The sequence below is a fragment of the Zootoca vivipara genome, chromosome 3 (assembly GCF_963506605.1).
Source record: "Zootoca vivipara chromosome 3, rZooViv1.1, whole genome shotgun sequence".
NCBI classification, from domain to species: Eukaryota; Metazoa; Chordata; class Lepidosauria; order Squamata; family Lacertidae; genus Zootoca; species Zootoca vivipara.
Genome location: NC_083278.1, coordinates 73,822,733 through 73,836,690, shown reverse-complemented (window position 1 = coordinate 73,836,690; position 13,958 = coordinate 73,822,733). Strand labels below are relative to the sequence as shown.

Here is a 13,958-nt window from a genome sequence, read left to right as displayed (position 1 = left end):
TGGAAAGGATTTTAAGGTGAAGGCTGTACCAAACCCATTTTATCAAAATCTGCATTGTTTTGCTCTGCACTGCCCCAGTACTAATCTTTACACATTGCCTATGTGCTTTGCACCCCCATAATTGCAAACATGGGTTTCCTCCTTATATATATATATATCACCTTTCAGCCAATTCACTTAAGGCAGTTATTGGTAGAGTGGCTTCCAATATAATAGACATCATAACTGGCTGCCCATATGTTAGGCTCTTATATTTACAAGGCTATTGACAACTTGGGTCCAGGATACCTCAAGCACCACCTGATACCTTATACCCCTGCTAAATCACTAAGGTCTGGGGTGGGGGGTCACTGTTAATGGTCCTCCCATGACTCAGGTGCATAGCTCATCCACCAGAAGCCATGCATTCAGTAACATGGGCCCGATTTAATGGAACTCCTAGGTGAGGTCAAACATGCCCCCCACTCCTGTTGAACTTCCAGCACTTACTGGAGACTCCCCCCCCCAATATGATATGGGGGAGGCTTAGGAGGCATGACTTTTTAAAAGAAACCCTCTCATCACTGGTCCTGTTAGCTAGGGATCATGGGAGTTGTAGGCCAAAACATCTGGAGGGCCACAGTTTGGGGATGCCTGGCCTAGACTTTGTTAAACCCCCTTGTTTTCCATGGAATTTACTTACTGTATATTCCTGCGTATAAGACTACTTTTTAACCCTGGAAAATCTTCTCAAAAGTCGGGGGCTTCATGGCTGAGTGAGGTTTTGAACCTTGGTCTCCAAGGTACTAGTCCAACACCCTAACTCCTTCACCACATTGGCTCTCATGTTCCAAGCAGGATTACTTCAAGCATCAGTTGTGGGTCAGGCTATGAATTTAATTTAAAGAGGAGAAATCATGGCAGGGAGCCCATGGCACAGGCATTTTGGCTTCATTTCTTTAAAATTGTTTTTTATTGCTTGGTGTTAATTTTAATTTTTATTTTCCCTTTCTTTGGTTGCTCTGCTTAGGAGGCATGACTTTTTAAAAGAAACCCTCTCATTACTGGATTTCCTTTAAAAACCTCTGCTTTTAAAATTTGTTATTGACAGTTCTCCAGACTGTATTCCATCAGATACTCTTTTAAATGTGTTGTGGGAGGGGGGACTATTGGTTTGCCTTTGTTCTTATTTGTATTCCCTATTCTATCTTTTTTATATAGAACATTTTTGTTGTGAACCAGCCTGAGATCTACAGATGAAGGATGGTATACAAATATAATAAATTTATTATTATTTATTATTATTATTATTATTATTATTATTATTATTATTCCACAGGCAGAACTAGCTTGAGGGAGAATAGTATTCACAACAGAAACCACTCAGAAGTCAGTCTCACGATATTGAACACCAAGCCATAGCACAGCCAGATCAATTTTCAATTTATTGTGTTAGTGCAAGATGTTTTCACTCTGCCTGTGCTGGTGAAATAACTTGAGACTCCATTGCACCCAGCAGGTGTTCCTTTCACTTGGTGAACAGCTGCTGTAATGGCTCCCGTCACCCCTCATTCCACACACAGATGTGCTGCTTCTAAGGGAACAGAAGACGGTGAAGAAAAAACCCAGAGAGAACTTCATCCATTCTTGGTTCTTTATAGATGCTCCGAGAAAACTATAAGTGAACTGTGAAGGTTAGTCTTCCCATTGTTTATATGGAGAACTAAGGCAGACAGGAAACGTTTTATGTAAAACCACTGAGTGGCCATTGTTGATATGCAGCCATTCCTGGCCAATTTCTGCTTCTCTTTTCTTTCTGAAACAGGTAAAATGCAACATCCAGGCACAAAAGTAGAGGAGCTGAAGAAAGCTGTGTTCATTGGGCTTCTGCTTCAACAGTCAGAATTCTTAAAAGATGGAATTGTTCTTTTCCCTCCTCCTAGGTCCTTAATGAAATAGCTCTGCTTGCATTTCCACCATTGAATCTCCCTAAAAAATCTCATGTTGCCGTCTTTGAACTTCTGCAAACATTACAAAATTCTTTCTTCGGAAATCCTGAGTGCAAAATAAATACATAATAGACCCAAGACAAGTTGAACAAAACAGCCTTTGTTACTCCATCTGGGTACTTTTTCTTGGCTCGAATTGCTACAAATATACGCGTTGAATGGCCTTGATGCATAGGCCCGTGGAGAAGATCAAGCACAAATTATGCTCTTCCTGTTATACCAATTAAAATCCACAGGTGCAACACGACTTTAATCAGAGCTCTGCAGATACATCATGTGCCGTGGAGACCAGACACACGAATTATTTGCTGTAGGGCTGCTTCTTGTATCATAGTGCTCTTGGACCTTCCAAAAACAATAACGTACTATTGTCAACATAAGGTCTCATGAAACAAAAACAGAGTGGGAAACTTGCTCATTACGGCTACCCGCAAACCACTGGGTTCATTCTCCTAATCCAGTTTCTTCCTTTATTGATACGTGTTTGAAATAGTCACGCTGCATTAGTGGGATACTGGTGTCTTAAAATGATATTGGTACGATGCATAGAACACCTGCATTGCATCGAAGGAGCTAATAGCAAGAAATGACTCTCAGGGGAACCGGGACACACATTGCAAGGAAAGGAGAAAAAACCTTGTCAGTTCTACTTGGGGAAAGTTCTTTCGTTATGCCAAATATAATGATCAGAGATATCATCTATGAAACAGGGCTGCCAGTTCCCCACTTCCAGCTCACTCTCAATATTAAGTGGTGAGAAAATTGAGTGAGGTCATAATATTGCAGGAGTCTAGTAGCAGACTGCAGTTATAATAAGCCTTTACCACAAGTATACGGGGCAGGAAAGAGTCGTTCATTACTGTCAAGTCCATGGGCAGACTTCTAAGCACCTTCAATAAGGTAGAGCTGGTAACAGGATAGTCCTATGGGGAAAACGTGCAGACTTTTTGCTATTGTAGACAGATTATAACCTGGTATCCATATAAATGGCTTTGAAGACACTGCAAGTTTCTATATTGCATTCACCAAGGGATGTCTTGATTCAATATTTGTTACACTTCAAACACGCAGGACAGAGGAAGAAGAACTAAATTCCTTTACAAATTTTGCTACAGCCAAGGAACACCACACAATGCATGAAAACAAATGTGCACCTGGCTGGGAATTTAACTTTCATGACATGCAGAATGGATTAAGTGGTAAACACTTTTTCTGAACACCATTCATAGGTCTTGTGGGATACAAGCTGTGCCACAGTAATTTACACAGGTAGTTCCATTATTAACGAAATGGTGCTAAACAAAACAAAAATGGTTAGGCATTAGTGGACACTAATTGTTTAACTGGCACCACCAGAAGTCAAGCTGAGTTATAGAAAAAGGTTGGCTTACAAGAGAAATATTACACAGTTTAATGAATGAAATACCTACCAGAGATTTGGAAACTGAAGAGCTAGCAAGCAAACAAATTAGACTGAAAAACTTGGCAGAATCCTGATCAAATATCACATCAGCAGAATACAGTTAGGCTTGTTCTTTGAACCCCCCCAAAAACACTAGAAAGATGAATAGGAGTGTCCCTTGGATCCCAGATCATATTTTCCTTCTTCACTTACACTGAGAGATAAGTCAAGCTGATATATCTGTGTTTCTTAACTGATTTGCCTAAAGAGCATTCCATGTACAATTCAGGTATGTGCCTACTGTACATTTGTGTACAGGGCATGGGTAGAAACAGGATACAAACTGTTTGCAAGGATTTATATCAAGAGAATTTTCTCCAATTCCAACACGATACTACAGCTGAAAACATCTGAACCTATTTCTACTAATTTTGTGTCAAATTGGTTCAATTTGCTTGATCTTATTATAACTGAAAATCAATGGCAGGCAACAAATGTGAAACATCACAATTCACACCTGCATATTCAAAGACAATAAAGTTTCAAAGATAGAGGTTGCCCCACCTACTCTCAGCAGCCAGAAACATCATAACCAGACACTGGAGGGACCTGTCAAGAATAAACATGGAACACTGGTATCAAGTAGTATGGGAAACAGCCTTGCTAGAAAAGCTAACCAATAGACTGAAACTGACATGGGGTACAAATACCATAGAAGAGGACCCCTTCACTCTGGTATGGCTGCCTTTTATCACATACACAGCCCAACAAGACAACAGCACGAACCCACCGACAGCATATAATTCAAAATGGCTAACTTAACCAAGTTACAGGTAGGTAGCCGTGTTGGTTTGCCGTAGTCGAAACAAAAAAAAAAATTCCTTCCAGTACTAAGTTTGTCATTGTCATGCACAGGTATCTTAAGAAGTGTGCATGCACACGAAAGCTCATACCAATGACAAACTTGGTTGGTCCCTAAGGTGCTACTGGAAGGAATTTTTTTATTTTGTTTTAACTTAACCAAACAACTCCTCCCCCCCCCCCCGGCACAAACAAATCCCACTGCAGTCAACCAAAGACAATCAACCACACCCTAGGCCACCCCAACCTTTCTCACCACCAAGGAAACATAACAAGGAAATAGAAAGAGAAGCTACCCAAGGGACGCCCACAAAAACCCCACACATACACTAAGGAAATGAACATAAGCTTTATCCTCTCTCCCATTCTCCCCCCTTTTCTTCCCAACCCTAAACTGCATATAACAATAATGTCTCAGGACAAATGCAACTGATCTGTAGAAAACACAACCTGAAGAAAGAGACAATGCATGTGCTTTTGTAAATGAAGAAAATCTTTAATAAAAATTATTTAAAAAATAAAAAGATGGAGGTTGCACTGGGATGGAAAGAACGCATAAAGTGGTGTGCATCATTTTAGGCAGCTCTGCACAGCTGCCACAATTTCTTGCAAAATGCTGTCTCTATTCTCCTTTGTAATCTAGAATCAGAAAAAAAGATGGATTAGTTAACGTTGCTGGCTATTTATTGTGACCAGTGTTAGAAACTGAGATATGAAAGCTAGGAGCTAAATGGCACGTTAAACCTAGGTTATGGGCGCAGCAACAGAATGTCTAGGTGCACTTTTTTATAGCAAGAATACAAAGCTGAAAATGAATGAACTGCAGCTAAAATATTAGGTTCATTTTTCACATTGTCTAGTCCTTTCCCTGCCCACCCCCCTAATATTCTTAAGAGGGTCTCTTCTCCAGTCTTGAGAGAGTAGCTGGAAGTGGAGAGGCAGAAAAAGGTTCTCCTTTCCTTCCACTCTGCAGTTTTAATCTGAAATCTTAGGTGCAGTACTGTGCCCAGAGTTCAGAAACTGCTCACACTAATGAAATTCCCTGTCGCAAAAGGCGCATAGAACAGGCATAGGCAAACTCGGCCCTCCAGATATTTTGGGACTACAACTCCCATCATCCCTAGCTAACAGGACCAGTGGTCAGGGATGATGGGAATTGAAGTCCCAAAACAACTGGAGGGCCAAGTTTGCATATGCCTGGCATAGAACAATGGGAGTTTCGAACACTGATTGTGATAGTTGTCAATATGGAAGGCTGAGGAAGTGGATAATAATTTGTTCACTGTAATTCCACCATCAGAGAAATTTTCTTTCTGGCCCCAAGGTATCCACCTCCAAATTACCTGATTTGTATGTTAACTGCTTCACAGCAATCAGGTTCAATAGACTGCATGTGCTGCTGCAGATGTGAAAATATGCAACCAGATGCAGTGGGTGTCGGTGGCATATTACCAAACTAGCAAAGAGATCCAAGAGGGGTAAATTATGAATGAGTGAACTATATATGCCATGTTTGCAGAGAGAAAGAGGGCCCTGGAAAGGATAGGAGGCACAACGATCCTCCTTCCAGAGGGCTGAAAGCTATTACAGGCAAAACACTATGAACATCCCAAGCATGCATGACCTAAATTAGCATGAGCTATATTGGACAATTTCAAGTGAGGGGAAACCAAAGATGTTTGGGCAAAGATCAACTTGCAGAATCAATCTGGGGAACGGAGCTGCTGATGAGATAGGGGAAAAAGTGGAACTATAAATCCATATTCTTAGAAGATTCTATCAAACTAAATTGACACAAATGAATCAAGAACATCTTGGGCATTTGCCTGCATTGATTTTGTGTCTGGTACTTCTGGTTTCGTGAGGTTCAATCTAAAGAGGCCTTGACATGCTGTTACCAGGTGCCAGAAACAAACAGGAGGAAGAGCTATTATGCAGGCAGACGAATTAAAAGGTCTTCCAACACAAACAAGCAACAAGAGAACAATGTGGTGGAAAGCGGTAGGCAGAGCTTCTTGGACACCTCTCATGCTGTTGCTGGTCCCAAGGAATCTGAAATATTTTCCTGCCTCTAAAGGTAAAGGGACCCCTGACCATTAGGTCCAGTCGTGACCGACTCTGGGGTTGTGCGCTCATCTTGCATTATTGGCCGAGGGAGCCGGCGTATAGCTTCCAGGTCATGTGGCCAGCATGACAAAGCCGCTTCTGGCAAACCAGAGCAGCACATGGAAACGCCATTTACCTTCCCGCTGTAGCGGTTCCTATTTATCTACTTGCATTTTGACGTGCTTTCGAACTGCTAGGTTGGCAGGAGCTGGGACCAAGCAACGGGAGCTCACCCCGTCACAGGGATTCGAACCACCGATCTTCTGATCAGCAAGCCCTAGGCTCAGTGGTCTAACCACAGCGCCACCTGGTGGCAAGCAAAAAAGAAAGTTTGTTGCATTTGTTTTAAGCTCTTGCCTTAAAATATCTAATGGACTGGGAGGGTGGCTTTTAAATGGGCCAGCACTCAAGTTAATTGACCAGGCTGTAGGCTGGGCCCCTGATGCACTCATGAACAGAGGTCTCTATAGCCAGCTGCTTTCATTAGCTGAACACCATAGCTAAGGTTTACATATGACTACAGTCATACCACGAGTTACAGATGCTTTGGGTTGCGTGTTTTCGGGTTCTGAACCCGGAAGTACCGGAACGAGTTACTTCCGGGTTTCGGCGCGTGTGCATGCGCAGAAACACTAAATCACGCTTTGCACATGCGCAGAAGCGTCAAATCGCAATCCGAGCGTCTACCATATAACTGAGTGCATGAGGACACACCATCCTGTTGGTAGACGACATGCTTAGCCCAAAGAAGATCCCAAGATCAATCCCCATAGTCTCTAGTGACAAGGATGAAACTATGAGCCCCTCACAAGCAGGAAACCCATTCCACCAAAGGACATGCAATCCTGTCCAGAGCACAAACCAAACGGTGGTAAGAGGTGATTGCTAAAACTGGGCCAGACTCCACAATGGGCAAAAGATGAAAACTTGCTCAGTGGATCTTTAGCCTACTTACATTGAAGACCTTCACCTCCTTCCTACTTCTGATCTCCTCCACAAGCCCCAAGGGCTTTCCTTTAGGCACTGGGATCGTTCCAAGAATCACAGTTCCTGATCCAATCAGAATTTGACGAGCAGCTTGAATAAAGGACTGGCTGAAGAGCTCCATTTTGCCGATCTCGTCAATTATGCAGACCTTTTTCACTGTGCTACTGCCAAGATCAGCCTATAAGGAAAATATAGGTATCTGATTGAAGCCACCAGTAAGAAAATTTAGTAGATTAAGTCAATATGTCAACCATTCATTCAATTTATTACTGTCAATAGACCAGAAATAAAATTAAAACATACAAAGTAGATCAGAATCTTAGAGCAAAACAGATTCAGAAATGTGACATAATAACCTCTGCTTGGCCCCTTGAGATATCCTTCCAGATTCAGAAGGTGAGTTGTTCTCTTATTTTCACTGCTACTGATAGAAATTTAGTCACTATCAGGGATATCCTCAGGATTTTATCTTCCATTAAATATTAAACATAAAACTGATCTGACCTCCCTGGTAATTTGGTCAGTAAAGGCTGCTTCCAAATTCCAGCATTTAAAATTACAGAACAAAAGGATTCTACCTCCTGTGTGTTACTTTTGAGAAAAAAAAGTTGTGTATCTGCAATGCATCATTATAACAGGGCAATTCTACGAGTGCTTCCTCAGAAGTAAATAATACTAAGTTCAAAGGGCGTTACTCCCAGGTTAAATGTGTACTGGATTTCAGCTTAAGATACAAGTCATATAATAGGCATCCCCAAGCTTTGGCCCTCCAGATGTTTTGGACTACAATTCCCATCTTCCCCAACCACTGGTCCTGTTAGCTAGGGATCATGGGAGTTGCAGGCCAAAACATCTGGAGGGCCGCAGTTTGGGGATGCCTGTCATATAACAAAGATCCCAGAAGCTTCGCTTCTACATCTCAGATCACCTATTTCTTTAACAAACAATAGTTTTACATTACGGTACTTCACCATGCCTTTTTGTTCCTATGTGTCCAACTTTATCTGCTGGTGCTCCCCATCCTCCCCCCCCCACTCAAAATCATTTTTAAAATTATTGTTATGTTGGTCTGACTACATATATGGTCCTACATCTACTGAAAGAACAGTTGACAGAAGCTAGCTGAAGTGGTGTTATTTCACCCTCTGGGGTTCGTCGTACTGTCCAAGCCACTTATTACCCTGCTGCTAAATACTCTATGATGCTTTTTAAAAGGAAAGAAAAAAATTACAGGAAATGCCTTTGTACTTTCCTAAAAGGAGGCATATCTGTATTAAATGAGCTCCGCAGGATGAGCTCCGCAGGATAAACGAGTTATGGTAGAGCATCTAGTTTGTCAGTATCATTCCTGGAGAATTTTCAGGACGCTAAGTGTTTTCTAATTTGTTTAGTGATCCCATCACTGATTAATCTTGGAATTGCATTTACCCCCAAACCTAAATGGTGCTGAATAACGGCAGTTATACAGTCACCCACACAGTTGCAAATTTCTCCAGTGGCATTTTAGCTTCCCAATAGTCCTGTAAGCCATGTGTTGAGAATCGTTTGTACCTTTTTGCAACTGAACAGGAATCTGAACCTGTAAACCAAATGCGAGAACTGGGAGGGAGGGGGCTCCAAATGCTGTGGGTCCACTCTGGGTAACCCACCATCTTCCATGGAGTGCAAGAGGATGGGCTGGGGAGAGACAGACAGACGGACAGACGGACAAACAGGGAGCTGTGGGTGCAGAGGGACAGAAGGATGGTGGGAGCTGCGAAAACTCATAAATGGAGCTGACAATGAAAAGGGGTGCTCGATCTAAGCTCTACCAAGATAGAAGAGTACAAGACATTTCACTATAAACTCCTCATCATGTCTTATTCACCCTAAGTCATATTGTTCTCCAGAAATTCCAAAATATTACTCACATTTCTCAACAAAGGAAGAGTCAACTGTTCAAATGACATTAGATCCACTACATACTGGCCAACGCGGTATTCACGCCTTGCCGTGGAGGGACCAGAGCTGAAGGAAGGGAGAAAACACCCAACACAGTGAACATTAAAGCATTCTAGAACCCTGTTCCTTAGCAGATAACCCTCAGACTATGTGAAGCATGTCAAAATTCTCACATGCCCTTGCAGTGCCCCTCCTTAATCCCATTAGAATGTCCTCGCATCTTTCTTAGATGCCCCAGAGGGTTGCTAATAAGGTTGCTAATAATACTGTATTGCAATCCTGGTGGGATATATGCACAAGATCACAATGGAACCAGAAAGCGGCAGCTACTACCATAAGAGCAGAATTCTACAAAAACGGGTAACTGCCCTGGGGTGATAGAAAAAAAAAGTGTGGGATTGGCTCAACACCCATATAATTGTTCCAGAAAGTTGCCGTAAATTTTAACTGGGAGTACAGCTGCTTGTCATTTGCGCTGCACATCATTATGATGGACCCTGGCTATCCCTGCCCCTGTTGCCTCTTTTATTGCATGCCCTGATACTTTGCTTGGTTTCTGCAACAAGAGGTTTTTTTTTGCTGTTTGGCAGCAACAAGTTAACACTATAGATCACCACAGCGACTTCACAATCTTATTCACCACTTCCAACGGTTCATCTGATTCCAGCTACCCTTGAATGAGCAGCACAGGAGCTTCAAAGGCCAGTTGTGCATTCTACAAAGGCGTTCCCAGATTAGGTGCCAGGATGTGAATTTTAAACGTCATACCCAACTCTAGACAAAATTCCTCTTCTTCCATTCAGAGTGACAACATCAAATCCTATTCTCCTGCCACCTTCTCTCACTTCTTCTGTATAAAATCCATCAATAGGGATACCGGATGATTTTAAAACTTCAGTGGCTTTCTGAATCAGTGTTGTTTTTCCAATTCCTATAACAAGAAGAGTGCTTTTTATGCCTTTTTTCAGTATCACGGATGTCCAATAAAACAAATACACATATGTATTTCTGGACTCTTTTGGCTCCTTCCTCCTAATTGAAGCACACATTGCCCTCGCAATGGATGCATCATCCAAACTGGCCTCCAGTTGTGGCAGCCTGCACTGCAAGTTATGCTGAGAAGAATTCACCATGCACACCAGAGTCATCATTATTGTACGTCTTTGTGCCCCTTATCATGGCAGAAATATGAGATGGAAACATGAAGACATGACAAAATGGGTCTGGTCTACCGGGCAAATGCTCCTACACACTGTGATCAGATTGTTCCCCATTTGCTTCAGAGGGAGAATGGTCAAGGCTGTGCCATTTGCATTTTGGAGCTCCCAGGCAAGTAACATATTAGGTAAAGGTAAAGGCAGGGCCGGCTCTACGGCCAGGTTGGGTGGCGCAGGGCGCCACAGCGCCGGGGGGGCCACGCAGCTGCACCTGCCCGCCGGCCGGCCACTCCGCCGCACAGCAGTGCCCTCGGCGACCGCGGCTGCGCGCTAAGCCCGCCCGCCCATCGCGCTGGAAAACGGGCACCACGGCGCCAGGGCACCAAAGGTGCTTAAGACGGCCCTGGGTAAAGGGACCCCTGACCATTAGGTCCAGGCGTGACCAACTCTGGGGTTGCGGCGCTCATCTCGCGTTATTGGCCGAGGGAGCTGGTGTACAGCTTCCAGGTCATGTGGCCAGCATGACAAAGCCGCTTCTGGTGAACCAGAGCAGCACACGGAAACGCCGTTTACCTTCCCGCTGGAGCGATACCTATTTATCTACTTGCACTTTGATGTGCTTTCGAACTGCTAGGTTGGCAGGAGCTGAGACCGAGCAACGGGAGCTCACCCCGTTGCGGGGATTCAAACCACCGACCTTCTGATCGGCAAGCCCTAGGCTTTATGGTTTAACCCACAGCGCCACCCGCATCCTGTAACATATTAGGTCATTGCATATACATCCATTGTCTTTTTCTTTCTTTTTTTTGATACATTCCCAAGTGTCAGTTTTTAAGAGAGAGGGACAGTCTAAAAAAATGCAAGAGCATCTGCTTAGCTATTTTGTAGCCCTCTCTATTACAAATATCCCCAGTGACAAATATCCCCAGAAGTGATAAATGAGGGCCATCATCTCAGTTTCTGCATCTTCTAGAATACTACACGATAAAAGAGTTTTGCTTATTAATGTAACCTCCACCCACCCCTAGCTCTATTGCCATCATCTTGTATAATCATATTAGCATCCACTGATAAATGACTGTTTCCTTGGCTCATAATTTAAATTTTCAGGAATCCAATTTACTCCAATAAAAAAGGAGGACAGTGATAATTGTACATTATTTAGATCTTATGTACTAAATCATTTTTTAATAATTAAGTCACACAAACTAAATGTTAATGAGAAGAACGGGTGTTTGCACTTTAACTGATGGGCAGATAGGGTTTCGAAAACCTGCAAGGATTAAAAAATGTGGCATGAGTTATATAAGGAAAGAAAAAGAAATTAACCTTAATAATGATAGCAATATGCAAGATCTGTAAAAAAGTTAAATGTGTTTTGTCCGATAAATCCAGTTCCATATTTCTTCCGTAAATAACAAAAAACTGTGTGTTTTCATGGTGTAACAGAATAGATATTGCAGCACAATACTATGCATCCTTATTCAGAAGTAGACTACACTCATACTATGTGCTGCAGTCTTGAGTGGAAAACGTTTAAATGCTAAGGTTTGATATTATCATTATTGTATTATTTACAGAGAACAGGACATACCTATTTGCAACCTACAATACTAAGACAACAGAAGCCTGGTTTAATTTAAACACTATGCTATTGGGGGGGTGTCTTTCTGGAATACTTTTCAGTAGACATATTTGGATCTGGGGAAAAAAGAGATAATGGGGCTCAGAAGCAATGTGGAAAGCGGAGGCGGAATTCCTAATATCTGAAGTAATCAGGCCATTTTCTTAGCCGCAGGTGTCTAGTAAAGATGATAAAATGAGTTATGTGCTGTTATATAGATAAATATTACCAGTGAGAAGCGTCTCTCACAAACAGTGCAAATGACTTCCTTTATTTAGTACTGGCATTTAAAGCAGAACAGGCTTACAGCCAATCCTAACCATGCTTTCTACACTGGGGCTAAATTAAGTCAGGATGCAATCCTGCACCTGCTTCCCTGGGAGTAAACTTTGCTGAATGCAGTAGCACTTGCTTCTGAATAAGCATGCATAGTATTGCACTACAAGGCTGTAATTCTATCTGTAGTTACTTCAGAATAACCCCACTGAACTCAACAAGGTTCATTTCAGAGTGTAAATAATTGTAGGTTTATACGGTAGTCCAAGCAGGGCAGAGAACCTCAAGCCTGGGGACCAAGCATTTTGGAAATTCCTCCTTGAGTGTGCAACATTGATATCTCTCATAATGCCTCTGGCTTCCAGGACAGAGAGGGATGCACAAGCGCCAGTGTAGACTTTAGCCTGGTGTGCAAAACTGAAATCTGCATTCATTGCTCTGTCCACTTTTGCCCCTGGCATGTACCCACCCACCCCACCCCAAAAAGAAAGGTCGTCCAGAAGGGAGTGAAGCCTTCTGGCTGAAAAGGGTTCCCCGCCCCAGCTACACACTATTACCACTCAGATTATTTTATTGTTAGTTATTTTATTGTAAATTTCACCGGGTTCCATGGGCTTCTTGTCAAGTTAAGTGGGTGCACCTAGGACTGCAGCCTGCGCACTTAAAAGCCAACCTTTCCAGTTTAAAAAGGTTTCGGGATAGAAACCACACAGTGCAGACGACTCAAAACACGCCAGGGGAGGGCGAGGGCCGAGGGGGATCGTGAGAATGGGCGGGGGAGCGTGAGGCCCTAAGCACGTTTACTCGGAAGTAAGTTACTCGGAAGTAAGTTCGCCCGAGGAACCGCTCCGCTTTCTGCCCGGGAGGAGGCGGCGGAAGAGGAGGCCTGGTTTCTGCCGAGCTCTGCCTCCGCCTTCCCTTCCAGGAGCCTCGCAGCACCGCGGCTGCTGCACAGACAGGGCCTCCCTCCCGCCCTCCTTCCTTCCTTCCTTCCTTCCTTCGTCTCCGCTCCCGCCGGGTTGGGTTACCTGGCGGTCCCGTCAGGAAAACGTGCTTGGCCATGGCGGGGGCCTCCGTCCGGGCTACGGCGGGAAAGCGGCCTGCCGTAGCGGAGCCCTCGCGCTCCCTTCCTGCAGCCGCGCGCTCTCGGCAGCGGGGGAAAGAGCCCGCGCTGCTTCGGCTGCCACTGGCCTGCCAGCCTCTCCCCTTTCTCGCGTCTCTGCTGCTTCCTTCCAAGTCCGGCAGCTCCGTTGCCCGCTTTGCGGTGGACAGTTGCTCTTTCTTTTTCGTAGGCTTATGCTGCTGCGACCCCACGTTCACTTACTCGGGAGTAAGTTCCACCGAACACAGTGGAACCTGCTTCTGAGGAAGCATGCACCGCTTAAAGCAAGTCCCCCTCCTGGCCTCTTAAAGACTATCAAAAATGTTATGGCTTAATTGTATTCACTTATTTATGGCACTTATTTCTCGCTTATCATGAACCCCCCCTATCAAAGTTGTCATGGGCGCTGTTTGACTTTACACCAGGCATGGCCAAACTTGGCCCTCCAGCTGTTTTGGGACTACAATTCCCATCATCCCTGACCACTGGTCCTGTTAGCTAGGGATGATGGGAG

At 43.7% G+C, this 13,958-nt stretch overlaps 1 protein-coding gene across 1 annotated transcript; it reads right to left on the bottom strand.

The window, feature by feature from the left end:
* Positions 1–4,726: 4,726 nt before the first annotated feature.
* Positions 4,727–13,726, bottom strand: NTPCR (nucleoside-triphosphatase, cancer-related). The gene is made up of 5 exons (XM_035110639.2): positions 13,371–13,726; positions 10,054–10,216; positions 9,255–9,351; positions 7,313–7,522; positions 4,727–4,890 (listed from the first exon to the last, which is right to left on the bottom strand). Exons 1-5 carry the CDS (start codon positions 13,402–13,404, stop codon positions 4,822–4,824), a joined length of 573 nt encoding a protein of 190 aa, XP_034966530.1. The 5' UTR covers positions 13,405–13,726; the 3' UTR covers positions 4,727–4,821.
* Between the last annotated feature and the right edge of the window lie 232 nt (positions 13,727–13,958).

Bases quoted from the DNA above. Each gene is read 5' to 3' on its own strand.
- NTPCR (XM_035110639.2), bottom strand. From the start codon at position 13,404: ATGGCCAAGCACGTTTTCCTGACGGGACCGCCAG. The intron at 7,523-9,254 runs GTGAGTAATATT...TTTTCCTTATAG, and splicing joins CTCTTCCTTTGTTGAGAAAT to GCTGATCTTGGCAGTAGCAC. The intron at 4,891-7,312 runs GTAAGTAGGCTA...TTCTGATTCTAG, and splicing joins AGGAGGTGAAGGTCTTCAAT to ATTACAAAGGAGAATAGAGA.